At 36.5% G+C, this 26,555-nt stretch overlaps 1 protein-coding gene across 5 annotated transcripts in view; it reads left to right on the top strand.

Annotated features, from left to right (window-relative positions):
* Positions 1-2,796: 2,796 nt before the first annotated feature.
* gro (groucho) overlaps positions 2,797-26,555 on the top strand; it is a 182,676-nt gene continuing 158,917 nt past the window's right edge. For 3 of the 5 annotated variants that reach the window (XM_065365758.1, XM_065365753.1, XM_065365755.1), the window contains exon 1: positions 19,311-19,998. In XM_065365758.1, coding sequence (XP_065221830.1) covers positions 19,939-19,998 — 60 coding nt within the window. In that variant the 5' untranslated portion in view covers positions 19,311-19,938. Of the gene's footprint in view, positions 2,866-19,310; positions 19,999-26,555 lie in introns of those variants that run through there. The other 2 variants (XM_065365756.1, XM_065365757.1) reach the window with 1 other exon arrangement.

Raw genomic sequence — 26,555 nt, 5'->3', positions numbered from 1 at the left:
ACTGCTGCTGCTGCTGCTGCTGCTGCTGCTGCTGATTATGATAATGACCAAGCAACTGCTGGTGGTGATAATGATTATGGTCATGCTAATGATGATGATGACTACATTGATGATGATTATGATGATGATGATGATGATGATGATGATAATGCTGTTGTTGCTGCTGATGATGATAATGCTGTTGTTGCTGCTGCTGCTGCTGCTGATGATGATGATGGTCATTCTGCTGCTGCTGCTGGTGATAATGATAATAGCCATACTGATGATGATGATGATGATGATGATGATAACAACAACGTTGCTGCTGCTCTTGCTGCTGCTGCTCTTTCTTGCTGCTGCTGCTGATGATGATGGTGACCATGCTGCTACTGCTGCTGGTGGTGATAATGATGCTGATGATAATTGTTATGCCAATCATAACGAGGATGATCACACTGATGATATTGGTTATGATGCTGCTGCTGCTGCTGCTGCTGATGTTGATGATGGTGCTCCTGCTGCTGCTGCTGCTGCTGATGATGATGATGATAACGACCATGCTGCTGCTGATGATGATCATAGTGATGACCATGCTGCTGATGATGATGATCATAGTGATGACCATGCTGATGATGATGATGACTTTAACTCTGCATCAAGTTCTTGGTCAGTATCAGTAGTCTGCAGACATCTCTCCCAATCTCCTGATTCTGAGGCATGACATGGAGCACTGAGTGACATTATTCTAAAAGTATGAAATATCTCATATCATTTCAATACATCGATTGATGAACTGATGTTTTACATTTTAGACTTGTATTCATCAGATTGGATCATTGAAAAATGCAGAGGTGAACAAGCTATATTTAATTGAACTACAAATAGTAAACTGATGATCCTACTTAGGCCAAGATTTTTGTGAATAAAGTAACACCAATTTCAGCTTCTTGTTGAAGTAGGATTGTCCCAATAGAGCGGCTTATCATCCGAAGGAAAATTCGTTTCAAAAAAGGAAAGAAAGAATGAAAGAAAAAGAAGATAAGAGAATTTTATTCGATAAGGGATGAGAAGAAGAAGAAGAAGACGACGACGACAACGAAATCAGAAGACTATTTTACGAGCGCGAGTGAGTGAAAGAAAGAAAAAATTTAAAGAGAGAACTTTGCGTATTATTGGGAAAAAAGCGAATGAGCGTTTTGAGCTTGTAAAAGAGTGGGCGGCCATTTTGCGGAGGTCTTGTTTTTTCATCCCTTTTACTTTACAATATATCTGTCTCTTTTAGTTCGATTTTTTGTCCTTTTTTGCCGGGTTCCCCCTGCGTTGAACCGCGTCTTCCTCTCACAGCAGCGTTTTTATACCAGGCTGCGGCGATGGTTGGTGGTGCGATGGTGCGGCGCAGAGTGGCGCTGCACACGGTAACATCATCTTTCTCGTCTCACACCGGCGGTGGCGGCGGCATCGGCTTCGGCACCGGCATCGGCAGCAGCCCGGCCATCGTTTGTGTGCGTGGGTATTTTTCTATGGATGGGGTTTTGGTGTTAGTGTGCGTTGACCTAATGATTGTCGAGGGGGTGTACGGTACCCGGTACCGTGCCGTACCCTACGACGAGGACGTATTGCCGCTATTGCTTGTATATGTATTCGGCGTACTCGTATTCGGCTATATAGCAAGTTGTGTCTTCCTGTGCCTGTTTTTAACAGCAACGGCCACCTATTCGATGCTTTTTCTTGGAGGAATGTAATGTACTCTAACTCTACTCTACTCGGCACCTGACGCGACTCGTCTCGCTTCTCACCTCTCGGCTCTCACCACACTATCCAATCTTTTTTGTGGCCTGCTGGCTGCTTATAACGCGATGCGAATGCGATCCAATCTCATCCCCCTGGATTCTGCTCCGCGTTGTCTTGTCTATCTCTATATACACGTGCTGCTACCGTCACCTCCACCTACACCACTGCCACCCCTTCGTGGCGGTAACGCTCTCCTGTCGCGATATACTACGTATACTGAAATATCTGTACTTTTAAAAATTTACCGTGTCGAGGAAGTTTTCTCTTCTTCGGAAGCCTTTCTTTGCTCGCTCTTTCGTGTCTTTTTCTTCTTATTTTTCAAAGAGTAATATTTTATGAAGTTCGAGTGATGTCCGCAGATTAGCTGGGGTTTTGAGAACGTAGTTTTATTCCAGTTTTCTATATACTTTTTACCCTACTTTCTTTTTCTCTCTTCTTCTCTTCGCAGTTCTTTTGTCGAGTATATTTTTCGTACATTGTAACAAGGGGATAGTCGCATTATATCGCGAGAAGATTTATCGGGCTTTTTTTTCCTAATATTTTTTACCTCCCCAATATAGTAATGATATTTGGACGAATAATTTTTCAATATGTTTTTTTTTGTGGGTCAATTCATTTATTCTATTTTTTTTTCAAAGGTTGCTCTCTTTCGAAAGTTTTATTTTTTTGGTAGACTCGAATTTCTTCACTTAGAAGCTTTGAAATGTTTTTGCTATACGCGATGATTTTCATGGGTTAAAAAAAATCAAACGAGAATACCACAAATTGTGGAAGCTCAACGACGCAACCTTATAAGCCATCTTGATCGATAAATCTTTCGCATTACTCGGAATAATCGAGATTTTTGCATAAATTTACAGTCGTTAGAGTCGCGCAGTTGTGCCGAATGTTGAAACATGGTGTAGTTTTTTTCTGCTGCTTGTAGAATGTTTCAATCGACTTTACAAATAGTTTATAAGAACTGGATTTTTCTGTTGCAGGATACGATTGGAGTCTGTTTTTTTCCCCTTTGATCTCATTGGATTGGATTGGACGGATGAAATGGAATTATCGAACGGTGACCTAAGAAATTCGGCTGCTGGGAGACGATTTTTGGTTAGTTTTCGTATACTAGATTTCTTCGAATGGTAGATTTTTTTCAAGATAACGTTAGTAGTCCAGGAAAATTTGCTGAAAAGAAGAAATCATTGGGAAAAGTGAGGTAGAAAGCTGAATTTTGGTATACATGTCCATTTTTTTTGGATGCTAAACACGAATCTGAGGTGTCCCTTTGCGTCCAAACTGAACACTCTCCTCTATTGTATGATTTAAGCCTTTCCAAATTTGGTTACACTAGGCAACGTCATGCTTGTGTTCGGGTTGAAAATGGGCTTAATCGATAGTTTAGGACCCTAAAACAAAAAACAGAGTGGGATTTTTCAATTTGAATTGTTTTTGTGGTCAGGAGAGATGATCAAAGTTTCAAAAATGGCCGTTTTTGCCCTATTTCACGAGTTTCTGGCGACACCAGTATTGTTTTTCGAAAAAAACCAAGGTCATATTCGGATTCTACGCACTTTTTTAAGTAAACATCTTTCCCGGATTTTCTATTTTCGAAGTTTCAAGCGCATACGGACGATTTTTGTTTGTAACATATATTAAAACTTGGAGCGAGAGCTTCGCCCGCGCGAACACGGTTCCGCGCCACGATTACATCGTGGAGTAACGCCAGCGTCGCGCGCTCCGAGTTTTAAAATATGTTACAAACAAAAATCGTCCGTATGCGCTTGAAACTTCGAAAATAGAAAATCCGGGAAAGATGTTTACTTAAAAAAGTGCGTAGAATCCGAATATGACCTTGGTTTTTTTCGAAAAACAATACTGGTGTCGCCAGAAACTCGTGAAATAGGGCAAAAACGGCCATTTTTCCCTCATAGAAAATCACTACTAGCGTCATTACTAAAAAAAAAAACACTAGTAACTTTTTCGGCAAGTAGTGTCACTACTACTGACAGACGTTACTAATGACTAGTAACGTTTGTCAATAGTAGTGACATGCGCAAATTTGCGCATTTTGCACTGAAAATCATGACAAAAACATGTTAATGGCAGCTATTTACTAGTAGACCCTCCTAAAACAACGAATTCTCCCCAAAAAAATTTTGAAAATCAAAAAAAATTTCGTAGCTTGGGTGGGGTTCGAACCTGCAATCTCCCACTCTCTAGTCTCCTGCCTAACCAACTAGGCCACTGAGGAAGTTGGAAGATGAGGTGTTTGAAACATTTATATGCACTTTTTAGCACTCTGGACTTTAAAAAATTTCAAGTCTGATGATTTTTTACAAAATTAAAACTGAGTTTTTGGTCTGCTGATATTTCTAGATAAAAATTAAATGGATATCATACACTTGTATTCGCTATTCCTTTGCGAAAATGGACCCTTCCTCATTCCCTTACCCTCGTCCCCCCTCCGAGGGGGCTGGTACCTCATAATTTTTTTTTTCATTTTTCGATTGGAATTTAGGCTTTATTTGCAAAAATGGACTTTTTTCCGTTCATGTCCCCTCCTCTCCCCCTCCGAGGGGGCTGGTACCTCAATTTTTTTTTCATTTTTCGACTGGAATTTAGGCTTATTTGCAAAAATCAGGGACTTTTTTCCGTTCCTCTCCCCTCCCCTCCCTCTCCGAATTTTAAAAATATAAATGGGGCCCGAGCAACTGAGCAAGCCATGACAAAAGCTCTTGACAATTGACAATTATTCATTTTTTTCAGGATATAATTGTTTCTATATGTAAAAAATTGAAATGTTAAATATGATTGTTTCCAGATATTTGGTGAAAAAAAGGGAGTTTTAGATTGAGGATTTCTGGTGGTTTGACTGAAATGCAGCAGAGGACCCTTTTTAAAAAAAAATAAAGTAAAAAAATCGCAGTATTTGTGATGTGAGAAGTCAATTTTGCAAAAAAACATGGTTTTTGGGAATTCTTCAATTTTCATTTTTCACTAATTGTAGGTACCTGCTATAGCTGTTAGTAGCGTCAGTTTAATCGTTACTATTGTCGGCTTGGTCATTAGTAGCGTTAAATCATTCACTAGTAATGTTGAGACAGTCGCTAGTACCGCCAAGCTGATCGCTAGTAGCGCCAAGTCAGTCACTAGTAGTGTCGAGCTGGTCGCTAGTAGTGTCAAGCTGGTCGCTAGTAGTGTCAAGTTGGTCGCTAGTAGCGTCAGTACAGGCGTTAGTAACGTTTTCGGTATCACTAGTAACTTTTTCAGAAACGCTAGTAATTTTTTGAAGTCGCTAGTAGTGATTTTCTATGAGGGTTGAAACTTTGATCATCTCTCCTGACCACAAAAACAATTCAAATTGAAAAATCCCGCTCTGTTTTTTGTTTTAGGGTCTAAACTATCGATTAAGCCCATTTTCAACCCGAACACACGAAAAAAGTCAAAAATTGTTGCCTAGTGTTATTATCCTCAAATATTGATCCCAGTGGAAAAATTGTTAAATGAAACTTATGTATTCTACGGGAAATTTGCTATCAAATGTCTCTCTAGTTATTACATTTGCCCAGGGAGGGGGGTGGAGCTATGCTCACTCAAAGAAAAAGGGTTTTAACAAAGATCATATGTAGTTATCGTTTGAAACTAAGTATGAGTTGAATTAGAGTGTCACCCCCTCCCTCTCATAAAATCATCAATTACATCAGAAACTCCTGAATTTGTGGTATAGAGAGTTTTGCCCAAATTCATAATTCTTGTCATAATTTCAAAAAAATTCTTAGTTTTTGCAATATTCAAGAAAATCATGATTTTTTTAGGATTTCAAAGAAGTCCTGATTTTTGCCAGAAATTAAAAAAAAGTTCTTTGGTCGAGTTTTCAAAAAAAATTAAGATTTTTCTCCCAGAAAGGGTACCCCCCGATAAGATAGGCAAAATGCCCTTAACCTCAGATTTCGATGAAACTCACAGGGTATGTTTAGTACCCCCAAAAAATAATTTTGGGCCCATAGCCCGCTCCCCACCCCACCCCCCTCAGCCAGGGGGGCCAAAAAACGCGTTTTTCAGGGGAAAAATTCTGTATCAGCGCGTAATCAAGATAAATTGATTCTGTAAACGAATATAGTTAGAGGATACATGGGCGTACCTCCCTGAATTTTTTCAGAATTTTTCATCACACGGGGAGAGAAGGGGGGACAAAAGAAAACTTTAAATCGACATTACTCCGGAACGAAAAAACATACCAAAACGATTTTTTCGTCAAATATGTATCTTTAGGTCTACTTTCTATAGAAGTCATCACCCGGCCATTTGGAGTGGTGGGTCAAGCTCAAAAGCTCAAAAAACTCTCAAAAAACACGTTTTTTGCGTTTTTCTCCACAAATATGTACAAATGGCGGAAATCTAAGAGAACCAAGTTGTTCAGCGTGAAATTTTACCTCAGAATTGTGTAATTGAAAATTCATTTACACAGCATGATCGTAAAACTACATGCGCAGAAGTATTTGTGCTTACATCAAGATAGCTGAAAGGGTATTCCTGGGTAAAATAGGTGAAATGTCCCTGTCCTCGGATTTCTGAAATTTTGATGAAACATAGTTGGGTACCATTAAAAAAAATGTCGGAGGCAAAAAATTCCCCCCCCCCCCAACCTCCCCTTGCTCATAATAGCGAAAAAAGGGTCTTTTTCGGGGAGAAAAAATCCATGCTTCAACGAGTTTTGACAAAAAAATCTGTATTCACTCAAAATACTTGAAGGAGATATGATTCTAGCAACTTGAATTTTCTTCAAAAATTGTGGGCCCCCCAGGGGAGATATATTGACAAAAGAAAATTTGAAACCGCCGTATCTCCGAACCTAATTTAAGTACATGAAATTTTTTTTTCAAAAATGTATCTGCATGAGCACTATAATTGGTATTTTTTTTTCAAATTTTCCCTCCAGGTAGGCCATCTTCAAAAACTCAAAAAACACTCAAAATTGTGTTTTTTTGTCACAGCACCACCAAAAAAAGCGATCCATAATTTTGGATGCTGGCCTCCAAAAACAATAAGAAAACCAACTAACTTCTTTAAGGCTATTCTAATTTTTTGATGAAAAATGGTCAACTTTGGGCGGGGATTGTGCCAAAACTACAGAACGGATTTTTCTAGGGTTTGCTTTCAAAAGCGAGGGTATGTCGAGATATTTTTGATTCAGGACATTTGATGGCTATAATAGGGAATTGGATGGAGGTACTTTAGACGCTCACATCCCTGTTGTAAAAGCAAAATTAGAAAATATGGCTACATACCCTCGATTTCATAGATGAATCAGTATTGGTGAAAAAAAATTGGAAGAATTTTGAAAATTCACGGAGAAATCCCCGTCTGAAGTTTAGATGGGAGCGGGTCGCGGGACATAAGCACGACTAAATTCGTTCAATCGATTACATGCAGTCTTACGAACGAATGATGAAAATAACGAACAAATCGGTTTCATATTTCGACCGGTTGTCAAATTAGAATGCTCTCCGCAGAGTATACCCTTAAACTCCAATTTTTTGGCCATAGGCACCCCCTCTCCAAATTTTAGGGCGAAAGTAGACAGACAATATGGGTATCATTATCATATGAACCGAACTCGCTGAACATGAATATGAAGTTTGATTTGCAGTTGGACCCTCCCAACGACCACATTGGGGAGAGGGGTTGCCCAAAAATTAGAGTTTTTGTGAAAAATGCTTCATTATAGCGCTATTTACGCCATGCAACTTCTTAATCAAGGTTTTCTTGAATTACAAGTAGCCTACTTTTCAAGTACATGGTATCTAACTCAAAACTATCAGAAAGGTTTCTTTTTGGTGTCGATGATTAAATTTTTATGTGAGTTACCAAGTACATTGAAAACATAGGTATTACCTACCTACGTACTATGTAGTAGATTGGGTAAATCACCAAAAAAAGAAAAAAAACTGGATTTTTACCAACTTTAGCAAAAACTGTCATTTTGAGTTGAAAGTTGTACAGAAAAATTCTGGCTCCAGAAGTGCCCCTAAAGGGAAAACATGTGCCCTTAAAGTGGGAGTATTTTCGAAAAAACACGGTTTTTTCATTGTAGCCCCTGTACCCAATTTGTTTTGAGAAAAATGACGATCGACCCAGTCCTAAATGAATATATTTTAGATTCTGCGTCCATTCTATGCTATTATTTTAAATTGTTTTTGTCAATTTTGAAAAATCAACAAAAATTTAGGAATTTTTGCCAATCTTTATCAATTTTTTGAAACCTAAAATATTGTCATCACTGCGTTCCAAAATATTTCCTCAGTTTCAGAAATATATTATCTTTCAATATTTTTTCGTCATTATAGCGAAACTTTTGCGAAGAAAATATTTTCAAAACACCAACTACTAATACCCCCTCTCCAAAAAAAAAAGATTTACTTTTCAATTTTCTCAGTAGAACCCCAAAAGTGGCCTTGGATTTTGATGGCAATAGCATGGATTGGCGCAGAATCTCAAATACCTATGTAGGTACTTTTATTATACTGTCTCCTCCATATATTTTGAGTGAATACAGATTTTTTTGTCAAAACTCGTTGAAGCATGGATTTTTTCTCCCCGAAAAAGACCCTTTTTTCGCTATTATGAGCAAGGGGAGGTTGGGGGGGGGGGAATTTTTTGCCTCCGACATTTTTTTTAATGGTACCCAACTATGTTTCATCAAAATTTCAGAAATCCGAGGACAGGGACATTTCACCTATTTTACCCAGGAATACCCTTTCAGCTATCTTGATGTAAGCACAAATACTTCTGCGCATGTAGTTTTACGATCATGCTGTGTAAATGAATTTTCAATTACACAATTCTGAGGTAAAATTTCACGCTGAACAACTTGGTTCTCTTAGATTTCCGCCATTTGTACATATTTGTGGAGAAAAACGCAAAAAACGTGTTTTTTGAGAGTTTTTTGAGCTTTTGAGCTTGACCCACCACTCCAAATGGCCGGGTGATGACTTCTATAGAAAGTAGACCTAAAGATACATATTTGACGAAAAAATCGTTTTGGTATGTTTTTTCGTTCCGGAGTAATGTCGATTTAAAGTTTTCTTTTGTCCCCCCTTCTCTCCCCGTGTGATGAAAAATTCTGAAAAAATTCAGGGAGGTACGCCCATGTATCCTCTAACTATATTCGTTTACAGAATCAATTTATCTTGATTACGCGCTGATACAGAATTTTTCCCCTGAAAAACGCGTTTTTTGGCCCCCCTGGCTGAGGGGGGTGGGGTGGGGAGCGGGCTATGGGCCCAAAATTATTTTTTGGGGGTACTAAACATACCCTGTGAGTTTCATCGAAATCTGAGGTTAAGGGCATTTTGCCTATCTTATCGGGGGGTACCCTTTAAAATAGCCCCCATTTTTTGCCACATAGTCGGGCATATGACAATAGGAGTAATTGCACCCCCCCCCCCGCCGATCCTCCGGAACAACTTTTTTCTTAAAGGGGACGTCCTAAGAAACACTTTAAAGCAAACTTGCTCAAAAAAAGTTGGCCTTACTTACAAAATGGCGGCCATTTTGATTGACAGGTCAGCCGAAATCGCAGTTTTTGCGTTTCAACATAGGACTTGCACGAAATTTTTCAAACCTTACAAAGGTAGATCGAAAAATCATGCAAAAATTTATCACCTTCCCAAATTTCAAGTGCCAAAGTGCGTTTTTCGATTTTTGGTGAATTTCTGAAAATCCAATTTTGGCCAAAAATGAGGGAAAAAATCACAATTTTACCAAATTGACCAAGAAAGCTGAAATGTGGGATATACCCTATTTTTGACATACCTAATCGATTGGGAATGGTGTCAACCCGTTTTGAGCAGTTCTGGAGCCTCCAGCAGATTTTTGAAACTCGAAATTCCCACAAAATTCTATCAAATTGGAGTTGTAAAGCTGAAATTTATTCTAAAAACTAATTTCAATACGCTAAGAAGTACTGCAGGTGAATTTCAAGTCGTTTTGGAGCCTCCAGCAACTTTTTGAAAGGTTATATGGAGTTTTTTTTTGGAAAATTGAAATTTCCTAAAAGTAGCTGGAAGCTTCAAAACCATTTAAAACCACTATGTAGTCTGCGAAGTAAATTTCAGCTTGCCAACTCCATTTGATAAATTATTGTTGTGGGAATTTAAAGTTTCAAAAATCTGCTGGAGGCTCCAGTAATTTTCAAACAAGTCGCTGGAGGCTCTACAATGACTTGAACTCACCTGAAGTCGTCTTCAAAGGATGTTAAAATTGCAGTGTAGAGTAAACTTCAGATTTCCATCTCCATTTGATGAAATTTTGTGAAAATTTAAAACTTCTAAAATCTGCTGGAGGCTCCTGGAATTTTCAAAAAGTCGCTGGAGGCTTCAAAACGACTTGAAATTCACCTGCAGTACTTCGTAGCGTATTGAAATTAGTTTTTAGAATAAATTTCAGCTTTACAACTCGAATTTGATGGAAATTTGTGGGAATTTCGAGTTTCAAAAATCTGCTGGAGGCTCCAGAACTGCTCAAAACGAGTTGAAACAGTTTCCAATTGATTTGGCATGTCGAAAATAGGGTATATCCCAAATTTCAGCTGTCTTGGTCAATTTGGTAAAATTGTGATTTTTTCCCTCATTTTTGGCCTAAGTAAATTGGATTTTCAAAAATTCACCAAAAATCGAGAAACGCACTTTAGCACTTGAAATTTTGACAGGTAAAAAATTTTTGCATGATCTTTCGATCTACCTTCGTAAGGTTTGAAAATTTTCGTGCAAGTCCAATGTTGAAACGTAAAATCTCAAATCTGCGATTTCGACTGGCCTGTCAATCAAAATGGCCGCCATTTTGTAAGTATGGCCAACTTTTTTATTGGCAAGTTTGCTTTAAAATGTTCCTTAGGATGTCCCCTTTAAGAAAAAAGTTGCCCTGGAGGATCGGCGGGGAGGGGGGCAATTATTCCTATTGTCATATGACGGACTAACAGTCAAGAAAGTCCTGATTGTTTTTCAAGATTTCAAAGGAGTCATGATTTTTGTCAGAAAGATTAAATTGTCGATTTTTCAACCGGAGTTCGAAAAGTCTCGATTTTCCAACCAGAAGTTTTAAGAAGTTTTTTTTTTGCCAAATAGTGATGGATGTCCTGATTCTAGCCGAGAAAATTGTTTTAAAAGATCCCAATTTTCGTCAGAAATTGGAGAAAATCTTCCTTTTAAGCGAGAGATTCAAAGTCTTGATTTTTTGATAAAAATTCTCAAAAGTTCCGGATTTTTGTCAAAAATTTAAAAAAATTCTGATTTTTTCAGCATTTTAATAAAATAATGATTTTTGGCAGAAATTTGAAAAAGTCGCGATTTTTTGGCCAGAATTGGTGAAAAGTCCCCATTTTGTTTTACAGCAATTTAAAAAAACTCTAGATTTTGAAATTGACCAGATTTTTTTTCAGAATTTTGAACAAATAGAGAAATGTAGGTTAATTTTTATCAACGTTGAAAAATTCAAAAAAGTCCCAATGTTTGCCAGTTTGAGAAAATTTTGATTTTCAAGCGAGAGATTTAAACTTACTTCTAATATTTTTCAGGATTTTAATGAATAAATCACAATTTCCAGCCAAAAATTTGGAAAAAGTTCTAATTTTTCCATCAATTTGAAAAGTCTCAATTTTCCAACCGTTCTGATTTCTTGTCAGAATTTTTTTTCAAAGTCTCAATTTTTGTTGAAATTTCAGAAAAGTCTTGACTTTTTTGCTAAAATTTAATAAACTCCAATTTTTGTCTAAAATTTGAAAAATTTCTAGTTTTTTTGGTAAATTATTCAAAATATTCCATGATATGTATTGAAAAAGTCATCTTTTTTTCATCAGAAATTCAAAATGGTGCAGATTTTTTTTGCAGAAGTGCAATAAATGCGCTCTGCGAAAATGAAGGATTTTGTAGCATAGCAAAGGTTCGACAAATTTTCCAATAGAAGAATTCACTTCAAGAGAATGAAAGTTTTCCCAAAATGACTGGAAATCGATAAGATCTTCGAACTGTTTTCCAAAAAATTCGTTCAAATCATTTGAATTGTATGGTTTTGAGGGTGATTGATTTCGAATTGGACAAGAAAAATTTCCTAAGAGTGGATGGTGAGGTAGGGGAGGAGGGTGCACACTTTCTGGATCGTTCAGTGGTCCAGGAGATCCTCCCAGAATGAATCAAATTCAACGAGTTTAATTTTTTTTTCTCATTTTCTTAACTATAAACTGAACACTTTAGACAGGAATATGATCTCGTAAGTAGAAATTTTTCTTTCTTTAAATTCTGCAGAAGCGACCTGCGCTACTGTATTTGATTTTCAATTCTTCCAAAGAGAGAAATCGAATTTATAAAATCATTATAATCTCGTTTAACTAATAATCATCGTATACGCCGCGTATTTAAATTAAAAATAGACGGATATAAATCGGTAAAAAAAAATCCCAGATAAACGATTGTTATTCGCATATTGAAAGCAGTAGTACCAGGCAGCTCCACGAATAGGGCATTATAAATACGCGTACGCCGCACTTCACCGCCTCGCTTAGTGCAGCTTACAGTTAGCTTATAGTTAGCTTACCTATAGGAGGAGTGAGTATAGGTATATCTGCATTTATAATGCGTTTATTTTTTGCCCATTATGTGTATTATTTTTATATACGTTTACGTATACACGCCAATATTTATAAACAAGCTCGTTTCTACACAGTTATTTTATCAGTTATACATCATCGTGTATAGTTGAATTATTGAAGCGATAAATAGAAATACCTCTGAATAGGGAATTTTTTTCACTAATCGCGCGACCACTTTACCGGCTGGCCTGGCCGCCCGTCAATTATCGCCGTAATACAATTCGAGATAATGACCGTGGACGTTTTTACCTGCTGCATCTCGCTCCTCTCTCTCTCTGCTCTACTGGTATTCCAAGTTCCCATACACAAATTATGTACAACCAGCTCGTTTGGTTTCTATCTTTCTCTTTCTCAATGCTGTATATGGGGTATTACATACATACAATAACCGACAATTACTCTACACAAGCACCTTACACACTAGTATACCTATTCGTATATTATTAAGTATACTATGTATTGTCGCCTTTTCTGCTCTAATTTCGTTCAAGTACATAGATAGGTGAAGGTAGACTGTACAGTCGCATTATTCTACTAACTACAAATAATATTACACCGGTATATACACGAAGGCGAAGGCGTTATATACGCGTAAACAGCGGTGATGGCGTGGTGCGTTGATTTACTCTGCGGCAATTTGTTTGTTTATACAGCTACGATTAAATAAGCCGGTCTTCTGGACTATGGTATAAATGCTAGTGCGGCCAAGCGTATTTGAACGAGAGAAATTTCGTTACCGCGCCCGCGCCCCCGCCCGCCGCGCCAATTCGGTCATCGAATTTAAACCAAACACCGAACTTAATTAAACCGTGTACCGATCGAACCGCAAATACTGTTCATTTTCTTCTCTCTATACTCGCAATAAGAGCGAAAGAGAGAAGAGACAAGGGCAGGACAGCGACACGACGCTTAAATTCGGCAGCCTACAACTTCAACCCCCAAGAAATGCGACGCTGCCACCACCAAACCAAGTTGCTTTCTCAGCGAACAAAATTAACCCCCATTTCACCTCTTCTTCGGCACCCTGACACCAATTGTGTGTTATATGTGGTTTCTTGCTCCACGCACAGCAATACGCCGCCGCCCCACTTTCTCTGATACTATACGAGTAGGTATGCGAAGCCTACACAATGCCAAAATATTCTACGCGTTCGTGTTTTCTTCGCGTTTGAGGCTTGAGAAATTTCAACTATTTACTTTTTGCTGAAATTCGTCGTCGCGAACCAAGTTGAAATGAAAAAAATTGCCCAGGGAAGGGGTTTATACTTTGATACAGGAGCACGACGAATGAATCTTATTGAATTTTTCGTTACGAAAATACCATCTTCTGAATCCGAGAGGTTTATTAAGTCGCCAGAGGAAATGAAAAATGAAAGAATGTCGAGGTTTGTTTGTAAAATTCCAGAAATTTTATCCAGCTGCTGGTATGTGTAGACGCAATTAATTTCGACACCACGTATCTGCGAAATGAATTTGCCTTCTTGGTGACCAAGCTTGAGCTGCACAACATCTGTCTTTGTTTCGTCAAAAACAAGACAGCCGGACGTGTATTTTTCAATAAATTTGGACAAATTCATTCGTCGTACCGAGATAAAACTGGAAGCTAGCTATCCTAAATACCTACTTACAAAAGTCTAAAATTTTCAAGTGAAGAGTTGCGCTGAAATATGGAATGAGAAATTTGGAAACAAAAATTTGAAAATGCAGTTCCAAGGCATCACTCATTTTGTAAGTTAAGGATTCGCTCGATTTCCTCAAAACAATCAGGTATACCAATTACCAATGCTGATTTCAAAAAACCCATATTTATAAGAGAGCAGATGGAAATAAAAGACCAAGTTGATTGAAATTTTCAGTACAAACAAAATTCATCTCCTGAATATTTTTCAGTTTTTTTCTATCAATTTTTTAGAACTCAAAAGAGAAACCATTTCAAACAAATTGGATATCTTGGAGTTTTTAATTTTGCAAACATCGGCGAAAACGCCAAGTTTTTGTGCATTTTTAACACAGAACATTTTTTATGTTTCTGAATTATCTAAGTAAAATTTTCATTTTGGTAAAATAAAAGAGCAGAAATACGAGACGAAAAATTTGTAAATTTAATGTTTCGTTTGGAAGTGTTAAGAGGAAAACTAGATCATTTTCAATGTAAAAATTTAGAAATTTCAAATTTTCAAAACCAAATTCCAAGAATGAATTATTAAAACGTTCAAAAATTTTAATTCGTGCAGTATTTTTCATTCAAGTTCAGAAAATCCTTTCGAAATTGCCGAATAACAGTCTTGTTTTTACCAAATTCGCTCATAAGGTTTCGTTTTTTTTGCGCCAAATTTGCCCAAATCAAAAAGGTGCCGATTTTTGAAAAAATTGTTCATAAGAGTCAGGTTTTTCGGGGAGGGGGGTGGGTGTTACAAAGCATTAATTTTCGCCAAAATAGTCATGAAGTGCTCATTTTTGGAAAAAGTGTTAATTTTTGTCAAAATTGTTGTTCTTGTCAAATTTGCTCACAAGTTTCTGTTTTATTTGCGCCAAATTTGCCCAAATCAAAAAGTGCCAATTTTTGAAAAAAATGGTTCATAAGAGTCAAGTTTTTTGGGGAGGGGGGTGGGTGTCACAAAGCGTCAATTTTTGTTAAAACAGTCATGAAGTGCTCATTTTTGGCACAAGAGTGTTAAAAAGTGTCAATTTTTGTCAAAATTGTCAAAAATGTGCCATTACTGGTGAAATTGTTGCTCTTGTAAAATTTGCTCATAAGGTTCTGTTTTTTTTTGCGCCAAATTTGCCCAAATCAAAAAGGTGCCAATTTTTGAAAAAATTGTTCATAAGAGTCAGGTTTTGGAGAGGGGGGGGGGTGTGGATATTACAAAGCGTTAATTTTTGTCAAAATAGTCATGAAGTGCTTATTTTTGGAAAAAGTGTTGAAAAATGCCCATTTTTGTCAAAATTGTCAAAAAGGTGTCCATTTCTGGTGAAATTGTTGTTTTTGTCAAATTTGCTCAATGTTCATAAGGTTTGGTTTTTTTTGCAACAAATTTGCCCAAATCAAAAAGTGTCAATTTTTGAAAAAATTGTTCAAAAGTGTCAGTTTTTTTGGGGAGGGGGGTGGGTGTTAAGAATCGTTAATTTTTTGTCAACATAGTCATGAACAGAAGTGTGCTCATTTTTGGCACAATAGTGTTGAAAAATGTCCATTTTTGTCAAAGTTGTCGAAAAGGTGCCATTAACTGGTGAAATTGTTGCTCTTGCCAAATTTGCTCATAAAGTTCTGTTTTTTTGGCGTCACATTTGCCCAAATCAAAAAGTGGCAATTTTTGAAAAAATGTATTAAAAGTGTCAGTTGTTTTTTTTGAGGGGTGGGGGGTTATTAAAAAGCGTTAATTTTTGTCAAAATAGTCATGAAGTGCACATTTTTGGCACAAAAGTTGAAAGTTGCCCTTTTTTGTCAAAATTTGTCAAAAAGCGTCTTTTTTTTACGTCAAAATTCCCAAATCAAAAAGTGGCAATTTTTGAAAAAATTGTTCAAAACTGTCAGTTTTCTTGGGGGGGGGGGGAGGGGGAGGGTGTTAAAAAGCGTTAATATTTTTGTAAAAATGCATAGTCATGAAGTACTTACCCACTCATTTTTGGCACAAGTGTTGGAAAGTGCCATTTTTGTCAAAATTGTCAAAAAGTACCCATTTCTGGTAAAATTGTTGAAAGGAGCCAATTTTTGCCAAAATTGTCGACCAGTCCTGTTCTTGCCAGGATTGCTAAAAAAAAAACATATTTCTGCTAAATTCGTCAAAAATTCCCATTTTTATCAAAATTATCAGAGAGTGTAAATTTTTGGCGAGTTGATGAAAAATTCTAGAAGATAGTTTTCTGATAACATAATTAAATGGTTGTAATTTTGGCCAAAATTGATAAGGAATTTGTGCTTTTTTCGCCAAAACATCCAAAGAGCATTGATTTTGAGCAAGTGCATGAAAGCCGGATAAATATCACTCTCGGTTTCGGTTTTGGTTTCGGTTTCGGTTTTATGTTTTTTGAAAAAATAAAGGTTTTGGTTTCGGTTTTGCAATAAATATCGCTCTCTGGGTAGCTATTCCTCAAATTTTGGTAAGCGTGATAAGCCAGTTATGATGGTTAAGTTCCGCAAATAACGTGCGGTATTTTTTTTTACTATCACCGTACTATCACGCGTAACGTTGGACATTAACTGATGAGTAGCCACAAGTTTTCGGAATAATGGAATGGGCACTACTCGCACCGTCATAAACTATTTTCATATTTTTAAATTGAACTAACATTTTTAATCCGTATTTTGTATTTTCATCATTTGCTAATACTTTAGGTGCCATAGCAAAATTACATTTTAATCAAAATAGTTGAAAACTCGCAATTAAAACAAAATGAAGCAATAAAGAAACTTCATTTACCTACATCTCCAAGACTGCAACCATTAGTTTTTTGTCTGTTTTTTAGCTTAACTTTGGAGTTAACGTAAGTAAGTTACCGACATGTTACCGATCCATAACACTGTTGGTAACTGCGTTTGTTAACCGTTTTGAAACTCTTATAACTTGCTTATCACGCATACCGAAATTTCAGGAATAGCTACCCAGGTCCCAGTTTTGGTTAAAGGTTTTGATTTCCAAGGAATCGGTTTCGGTTTTGATTTTTCAATTTTTTTAAAACGAAATTCTTTTTTTTTTTTTTTTTTAATGAAATTCTTAATTAATTTGTTTTTAAGCATATTATGATGGTGCAAGGGGTTGAAATTGTTTTTTTTTTTGACATGGAGAATCCAATTGGTACAATTATTTTTAACCTAGAATGCATTGTTTTTACTTTATTTTTACCACACACACAGAATCAAGTAATGCACTTATTATCTAGTAATTAGGCTAATTAGTACCAATGTCCCCCCTCTCCATCTGCACATTGCCGAAAGGAGTGTAAAATGGCTTCTCAAAAACGATTATCCAGTGGCAGATTATTGCCATTTACCCATGTTGCCTTAGCCTGAAGGCAATGCCGCATCGCTCAACACCAAATTTCATGCCGCTACCATGAAAGAATGGCAACAGATATGGAATAATTCAGAAGTCAGCAAATGGACTCACAGAATTATTCCTAATGTTACAAAAACTATTAGCGCTCATGAACTAGATTTTTACTTTGGCCAAGCTTTGAGTGGGCACGGCTGCTTCCATTATATTCTATATAAGTTCAAACATTCGCCATCACCCGACTGCGATTGTGGAAAAATAGAAAAGCCGAAACACATATTTGTTAAATGCCATCTACACGCAGCCAATCATCCTGCAGATCCTCTGGACATCAGTAATCCCATTCACTTGGAATATATGCGGTCAATGGTATGCAAGCTGTGGGAAGCAGAGTGGCTACGGCAGACCAGTCCACCATTTCAGCACAGCGGCTTGTAGATAAGCTATAAAGCCGAAATAATCCATTCCCCCCTTTTCCCTTCTTCCCTCCATCAATCAACAACAAGTCGCTTATATCGTACATCAATATAACGCAACCTGGATAATTAAGATTCTAAGATAAAAAAAAAAAAAGACAATTAGTACCTGAGAAATTCTAAGACCAAAACCAATTCAGTTTTTAATCAGTTATGGTTTCTGTTTTGGTTTTGAATTTGAGAAATAGCGCCCCCAGTTTTAGTTTTGGTTTTTGTTGTGGGAAAATAACGCTCCTGGATTCGGTTCTGAGCAATTTCAAATCGGTTTTGGGGGTTTGGTTTTGGTTTCAGTTTTGGTTTGAAGGCCCTGATTTTTTTTGGCCTTACCTGCCTAAAAAGTCATCTTTTTGTTTCAAAGTTTGCCAAATCAAAGTCATGTTTTTTATCTAAATCGCTTGTCCCCCTTCTTCAATTTTTCAATTTTTATGGAAATTCTTTGGTATTGCTGAAATGTTCTTTGGAGGAACTTTGGAGACATTGCATGCCTCCGCAAAAAAGCCTAGAGATGAATAACTGCACATGTGACGGTTTGTTCTCTAAAACAAATGAAATAAATTACTTATTGTAATTTAATAAAAAAACAAACAAAAAAACAAAGAATAATATAGGTTGGCAATGTGAAAGATGCATATGATTGGTGGAATGTCATCACCTCAGTCTAACAACCAATCATGCGCTATCGTTATTATCATTCACTGTGATCTGAATTTAAAATAGCTAATCTCTGATTTTCAGAAATTTGATCGAGATCAAATCAGATTATGATCGTTGCATTCCATGTTTCAAGAATATTTTTTATATTCAAATTTCTGCTCATATTCTGGATATTATAGTTTCTGAAAATCTTTACAGAATAGGCCCAATAATGGCCAAATACCCAAACTGTGAAAATGATTTATGATAAGTTCAAAGTTGCCCATAAAATAAAGTAAGTATTAAAAGTACTGAAAAACTGTCTGAAACTCGTTTCCGGCAGTGTTGTCATTTTTTCCACTCGAGAATAAAAAATTTAAAAAATATCGTGAGGAAGAGAAGTTCATTGGAGTATAACAACACCGAAGCCGCCAAAGGTTAAATACAAATCTCCCAAAACAACAATAATAACCAGAACGACAACGAAAAAAAAAATGGTAACTACGACGAGTAAATGCAGTATGCACGCAAGTACATAACCTAACATACGTATTACGTACTGTACATAAGTCTATACGTACAAATACGTACAATTTATACTGGTAATACAAGGAAATTTCACGCATTACGCACCTGAGTAGTGGTGAGGTATGCGAGCATGTACGTACGGTACGGTACACCAGGCGGCGCGACCGTTTCCTAGCGCGAATCAAATCACAACACGGTAGACCATCGGCAGACTGATGTTTCTCGCCTCACCCTACCCCTGTGCCGTTCGCTTCGAGCCTGGCCGCGCGCGCGGCTCCGGTTTTTAGTCTTCATCGAATGCTCGTCGTGGTGTCGTGTGTGTTTGTGCCGTCCTTCTCGAGCGTATCTGCTTTTTCCCGCCTAATTCGTGGTTTTTTTTTCACATTTATAAACTTAATTATTAATTATTAAATAATTCGGTTTAATTTTGGTTCGAATTACGTGTGTTTTTATTGTTTTGATAAATTTTTCAACTGTGTGTTGATCGTGTTTGAATCGACGAGTTCGAGTCGTGGAGGTTTTTCAACCATTTTACCATTGTATTGTTCAGTAATAGCAGCGCGTCTACTTACTCATATCTACTAGTCGGTCTCGACGTGAACGTGGTGTGATTGTTGGTTGTGTTGTAGATATATTTCGCGGCGTCATTTTCATTTTTAAAACATCGTCGAGTTTTGTTTGTGCTTTTATTTTATACCTACCTCTACCTCTCTCTCTCTGGTGGTATAATAATTTACCGGTGTAAAATTTTTTCCGCCGTATTTTCACCACTTCTCGTCGTCGAAAATTATTGTATTATATTGTGTTTTGGTGTATACGAGTAATAATTTATGATCTCTGTTATTTGTGTGTATTGATTGTTGAAAGCCGAGCACATGAAGTTGATATTATGATTTGTTAACGTAGCATGTACCCGAGTGCTGCCAGCATGAACGCAGCGGCGGTAGCAGCGGCTGCCCGGCATCCGGTATGTTGTGCATTTTATATTTCTATCTTTTTCTGTAATTCACCATTCACCTAGTCCGAAAAAAAACACGTAATATCGGTACTTATTGTGTTTATTTTACGTCTACGACGTGAAAAATGAAACGATTAGATATGTTGGAATAATGAATTATCGGTTATTTCGGTGGCTTTTATTTTGGAGTGTGTTTACACGTCGTACAAAGTACACTTTGATGACGGTGTACCAGAGTACGTTGTTCGTCCGTTAACCGTTGAGTTTACCGAAAAATTGATTAAAACAGTTTGTATCGTCGACTGTCGAGTATCTACCCAGACTCGATGTGTATTATGATGTGCGATTTTTTAGATATTTTTCACATTCATTTCAACGTATTTGATACGAATTTTGCTAAATTGCATTCTACTTATGTACGTGAAAAACTACCGTGTGTGAGTGTGTGTGTGTGTAATGGTACCCGACACTCGTGTTACGTTTCGTTTCGTATTACCCTATCGTTGAAAGTAATTAGACTTACGTTTCGTTTCGTATTACCCTATCGTTGAAAGTAATTAGACTACGTGGCTATGTAAACTTTACTCATGTACACTGGCACATGTTTTTTTATCGATTCAAAATAGCTACATGTACAGGTATAGGAAAATTCCGCCATAAAAAACATTCGTACATTGTAATATGCTTTCCGAGTGTGAGGGAAAAAAAAGCTTGTCGCGAGAAATTAAAACGCCGCACCGACCGGCGGCGGCGTTGCCAAACAGGACCAGGTGTCGTGTATGTTAAATTACCGAATTGACGATAAGAACAAACTACCTACCGGCGAATGGTGAACTGAATGGTGAGGTTGGTGAGGTTTTTCTGCTTTTTGCGTGGAATTGTTTTGGCCTGGGTTTTGTGAGATTATGAAATAACGAGGTTTACGATGTGTGGAAGTGATATTTTCGAGACTTGCGGTAGAGTTTTGCGTTTGAAAATTTGAAATAATGGTTTTTAACATTTTCAGAAGGCTGTTTTGATCGAGATCGAGCAACAGGTGAAGAGTGGGAGGGGGTGAGGATGATGATTGATAAACAACAGATGTCTGGGGAAGTGCTGGAGGTTGATTAGAGCGATGGAATTGATGTGAAATTGTAGATGAAGTACACATAAGCGAAGAAATTTCAAGTTTTTCGTGAATATTTCGAAAATGGAGGCTCGAGGCTCCTTGAAAAAAATTCTATCGAATCTAGAAAATGAAAAGTTGATTTTCTACCACGGGGGGGGGGGGGGGTTCTTATCATTTTTGTGAAAATTCCTTTCTTTTGATCTTCTAAACGCCTGAAAGTTGCAACTTTACAAGCACCCTGTTTCAATTTTGATAATTTTTTGCAATGGTTTGCGAGTTTCGTGGAAGTGAAGCCTCGTTCTAGAAAAAAAAAAAAAAAAAAAAAAACGAAACAGAAACGATTGAAAATTTGATTTTCTACGAATTTTTGTAAATATGATTTTTTTTCGAAGGACCTCATTCAGCCTCAAAGACAACTTCAAGTTTCGAGCATGCTTCAGAAAATTTCAGAATTTGTTGTTTTTTGCTGAATTAATGATAATGAAGGTCTACGAAAATTTTTCGCGAATATTGTGGAAATAAAGCTTCCCGATTGGAAATAAATTATGTTCCAATGACTAAAATTATTTCAATGTCGAGTCCCTGTAATCATTTTTGTCGAGAAATCTTTCGTTCAATCTACAGGGCGCCTCAAAGTTTCGAACAACGCTATTTCAAATTTTCAACAAAAAAGAAACATCTTGCAGGGAAAATCCATCGAACTTGGAAGACAGAAAATTTCATTTATTATTGATTAGTGATTTGATGATTATTTTTGTCGAGAAATCCTTCGTTCAACCTCCAAGACGCCTCAAGGTTTTGACATAGTGTTCAGCAGACAACAGGTTCATGCAAGTCATGCATTTGTCAAAAAAAAAATTCCAACAAAAACTTGACAGTTTTACATTTTTGTCTTTGAATGTAAAATCTTGAATTCTGAAAGTTTTATTATTTTTTTATTGTTTACTAAAAATATGTATAATGTTTTACCACTGAAATGAAATTTCTCATTTTTTTGCCCCCTCCCCCCCTCCAAATCATTTATCAATACTTCTTTCGCCAACAAATTGATAGCTGTTTTTTTTTTTCACCAAAAATAATCCTCCCTTTCCCTCTCTCCCTCCCTTCCTCCCTCCTACCACAGAAATGGCCAGTCTTTGTTTACCAATAATTTAGACTTCTTCACTAAAAACTGCATTTTTTCCACTAGAAGTTTTCATTTTCCGCGAAAAATATCATTTTTTAAAATTGAAATGAATTTAATTCTTTTGATTTTTTATTTAAAATAGCTACATTTTGCTAACCTGTAATAATCGCTTTTTCACTAGTAAGTGCGGTGGTCACTTTTTTCTCATGAAATTTGTAATTTTGGTAACAATCTGTCAGTAAGTATAGGTAAGTACACAATTTTTTTTGTTTTTGAAATCCAAGTAGACAAAAACTCACAGGTCCAGTCTTTTTTTTTGAGTTTTAAAAGTTAGCTAGATACCCTGTTTGAGTATTTCACTCTATTTCATTTCAAATTTCAAAATTTGAATTTTTTTTTTTTGAAAATGAAGCGAAAATGATGCTTGATTTTATAATTTTTGTGAAAAGGTCCTTTTGTTCAGAATTTCTGCGAATTGGAAATTTAATTTTTCACAATTTTGGTCCACATCATTTCTGTTGTGTAAACTCTTCGTACAGCCTTCAGGGCGCCTCAAATTTTCGAATGATTCGTTTTCCGAGTCATCCTAAAAATTTAAATCCACGTTTTATTGCCAGAGAAATGTCAAATTGTTGAAAATTTTTCTCGAATCGGATTCTAAGTCGGTTTTTTATATACATAATAGTCCGGCATATGACAATAGGAGTAATTGCACCCCCTCTCTCGCCGAAATTCATCACCTGTCAAAATTTCAAGTGCTGAAGTGTCTTTTTCGATTTTTGGTGAATTTTTAAAAATCCAATTTAGGCCAAAAATGAGGGAAAAAATCAAAATTTTACCAAATTGACCAAGAAAGCTGAAATTTGCGATATACCCTATTTTCGACATGCCAAATCGATTGGAAACGGTTTCAACCCGTTTTGAGTAGTTCTGGAGCCTCCGGCAGATTTTTGAAACTCGAAATTCCCACAAAATTCCATCAAATTGGAGTTGTAAAGCTGAAATTTATTGTAAAAACTAATTTCAATGCGCTACGAAGTACTATAGGTGAATTTCAAGCCGTTTTGGATCCTCCAGCGACTTTTTGAAAATTTCTAAAGCCTCCAGCGGATTTTTGAAACTTTAAATTTTCACAAAATTTCATCAAATGGAGATGGAAAGCTGAAATTTAGTCTACACTCCAATTTTAACACCTTCTGAAGACGACTTCAGGTGGGCTCAAGTAATTTTACGGCCTCCAGCGACTTTTTTGAAAATTACTGGAGCCCCCAGTAGATTTTTGAAACTTGAAATTTCCCCAGCATTAATTCATCAAATGGAGTTTGCAAGCTGAAATTTACTTCGTAGACTACATGGTGGTTTCAAATGGTTTTGAAGCTTCCAGCTACTTTTAGGAAATTTCAATTTTCCAAAAAAACGTTGTACAACCTTTCAAAAAGTTGCTGGAGGCTCCAATACGACTTGAAATTCACCAGCAGTCAACTTCGTAGCGTATTGAAATTAGTTTGCAGAGTGAATTTCGACTCTCCACCTTAGTTTGATGATATTTTGGGGAAATTTCAAGTTTCAACAATCTACTGGAGGCTCCAGTAATTTTCAAAAAAGTCGTTGGATACTCTAAAATAATTTGAAATCTACCAGAAGTCGTTTTCAGAGGGTGTTAAAATTGGAGGTAGAGTAAATTTCATCTTTCCATCTCCATTTGATGAAATTTTGTGAAAATTTAAAGTTTCAAAAATCTGCTGGACGCTTTAGGAATTTTCAAAAAGTCGCTGGAGGATCCAAAATGACTTGAAATTCACCTGCACCTTCTGGGGGGGGGGAGGGAAGAGGACTTCTGAGGTGAAGAGACGAGTCTTGAGTCGAACATTTCGTGTTCCACATCTGCTTGCGTTTGTTTGTCTGCTGCCAGAATCCACGTTCAACTTGATACAAATTTTTTGACCCCCCCCCCCCCCTAGGACTCATTTATTTTAAGAATGTCGTAAATGGAAAATTTTTCAAAATTTCAATTATTTTTCAGTGAGATGTTGAAATGACTAGAAATAACGAGTAAAATCTGCAAAAAAATGACGATGTTGATGTTTTGGAAAGTTTGTATTATCGTGATCATGTGAAGTGGAAAAAGCCATTGTTTGAGTGGAAAGTGAAATATTTCAAAACAGATAGAGTATCGATTGTATACCTCGTTTGATTATTAAATCGAGCTACGAAGCCGGTTACGACTTGGAAAAGATAAGGCTATATTCTTGAAAAGGTACTTTCGTCGTTGGTTGAGTAATCAGTTATTGATTATAGTGTGTTCGTAATAATGCAATTCTGGCAAATATCAAAATGCTGTGGGAAAACCATTATCGCGTGAAAAAAAATTGGTACGCATATTGGAATACTTAAGCCATAGTGTGTAAAATGCTCACGTTGGCATGCGAAGCGTTGTGACCTGTGGGACTGTGGTGTATGAAAATCGTACAAATTGTTTGGTCTACTATTTTTGGCCTTATCGAGTCGAAACGGCTTTCTTTTATATTTTTTTTCTGTGTTGTCGACACATAGTATACCATACGGTGATAAAATATTTGTTTTAATTGTTCGCCTTGGTGATAAGAATTGTTTGAACTATTTGGTAATGTGTAACTCGTGGAGATTGCAACGTTTACAATTGGTTTAATTTTGAATTGCTCGCATCTGCGAGTAATATAGGTATAGGTACCTACTTAATGGCTGAGTATTTTATCAAATAATCTTGTTAGATGGTGTTTTAAGTACTGCGAGCTGCGTGTGTGTGTGAGAAAGAGAGAAAAAAATATTGCCAACGTTAACGTGTCGAGAGCTTTGCGAGCTATAACGCGTTGAAATAGGAGATTGTGATTAATGAGGTGATAGGCGAGTTCGTGTTGAGGTTTTTATCAAGGTTTCGAAGGTGGTTTTTTTTTCTTCTTCTTTTTCTTCGCGCTGCTAAAGTGGTGTAGATAAATGTGAAGGATTTAGTAAGCTTTTAAATTGCTCGATTGGGATTGACGGGTTTGTTGACCTAGCTTCGAGCTTGCTGAATGAAGGGTTTGTGGTACCTACTGGTACACTCTTGTCGTCGAAATTAAGTGTGTGGAATGAGAAGGTAGCCTTGTTAGTTTGAAAATGGCTTCAAAAAGGTATCGAGAACGTTTTCGTTTTGTTTGTGGTTGCTGATTTTTATTCCTAATTTCTGATTGGAAAGTAATCCAATTATTCAAACTGAAAAAAAATCGAACTAAAATGTTTAGGAATGTTTTGTTCGTTCGCACAGCCGTTGAAAAGTTACTAGACCTAACCTATTTTCAATTTTTTTCGAGAATGGCAGTCGACCATGATTTGTGAACATTTCGCGGAATTTTTCGCAGTAAAAATTATCTCCATTTTTCCCACCTGCCTTCCTTCGACTATTCGCATTTTTCTTGGAATGTTTTGATTTTGAAGTTGTTCGATAACCAGTGGAACTTTTTACCTGGTAATGAGCGTTGTAAAAAGTGGCGAATTTTTTTTTCACGCTTATTACATACAAATGTGGGTAATATATCATTCGAGGTGTGCGTTTTATCAACTGCTTGACAACGGTTTGAAGCTAAGAAATTATTTTGAAGTTTTATTATAGTTTTGGTTGTACCTTTGCGACGAAACGTTTAATTTTGATTTACTTTTCTGTTTCACTAAAGTTTTGTTTTTAATCAGAATTCAGAATTGCAAAAAAGTTTCGTTTTTTTTTGTTGCCAAAGTTGCTGCGAAAATCTCATTACCAAAATTATGTGAGAGCTTTACTTGTCTTATCAAAATTGCAACAAAAGTCATTTTTTTATTTCTATTTTTTTTTACCCAAATTGACGAGAAAAAATTTTCGTTTTTGCTAAAATTGGTGTTAAAATCTTGGGTTTTGCGAAAAATGCAAAAAAATAAAAAAAATTCCAGCCAAAATTGGAGTATACAGTTTTGTATGATTTGCTGAAATTGCACTCGAAGTTTTTTTTTTTTTGGGGGGGGGGGGTGAGGTAAAATTAGGAAGATGTTTGTTTTTTTGTCAAAACTGGTGAGAATTTTGCTTTATTTAATTTCATTTCTATTTTTATTTTTCAAGAATTGCACGAATTTTGAACAAAATTCCTGTAGAGTGTAGAAGTAAGTATTTTTTTTTTTTACCAAAATAGCAAAAAAGTTTTCTTTTTTTATCAAAACTGGACTAATGTCTTGTTTCTTGCCGAAATTTTGAGAAAAGTTTTTGAATTACTTACTCAAAAACTTCGATGTTTTTTTTTTTGCCAAAACTGCGTCAAAATTTTGCTTTGTTTTTTTTCAAATGTAACG

This window comes from Planococcus citri, chromosome 5 (genome assembly GCF_950023065.1).
Source record: "Planococcus citri chromosome 5, ihPlaCitr1.1, whole genome shotgun sequence".
In the NCBI taxonomy this organism is placed as follows: domain Eukaryota; kingdom Metazoa; phylum Arthropoda; class Insecta; order Hemiptera; family Pseudococcidae; genus Planococcus; species Planococcus citri.
Note: the sequence above shows the minus strand (reverse complement) of the source record. Positions and strands in the feature narration are given on the sequence as shown.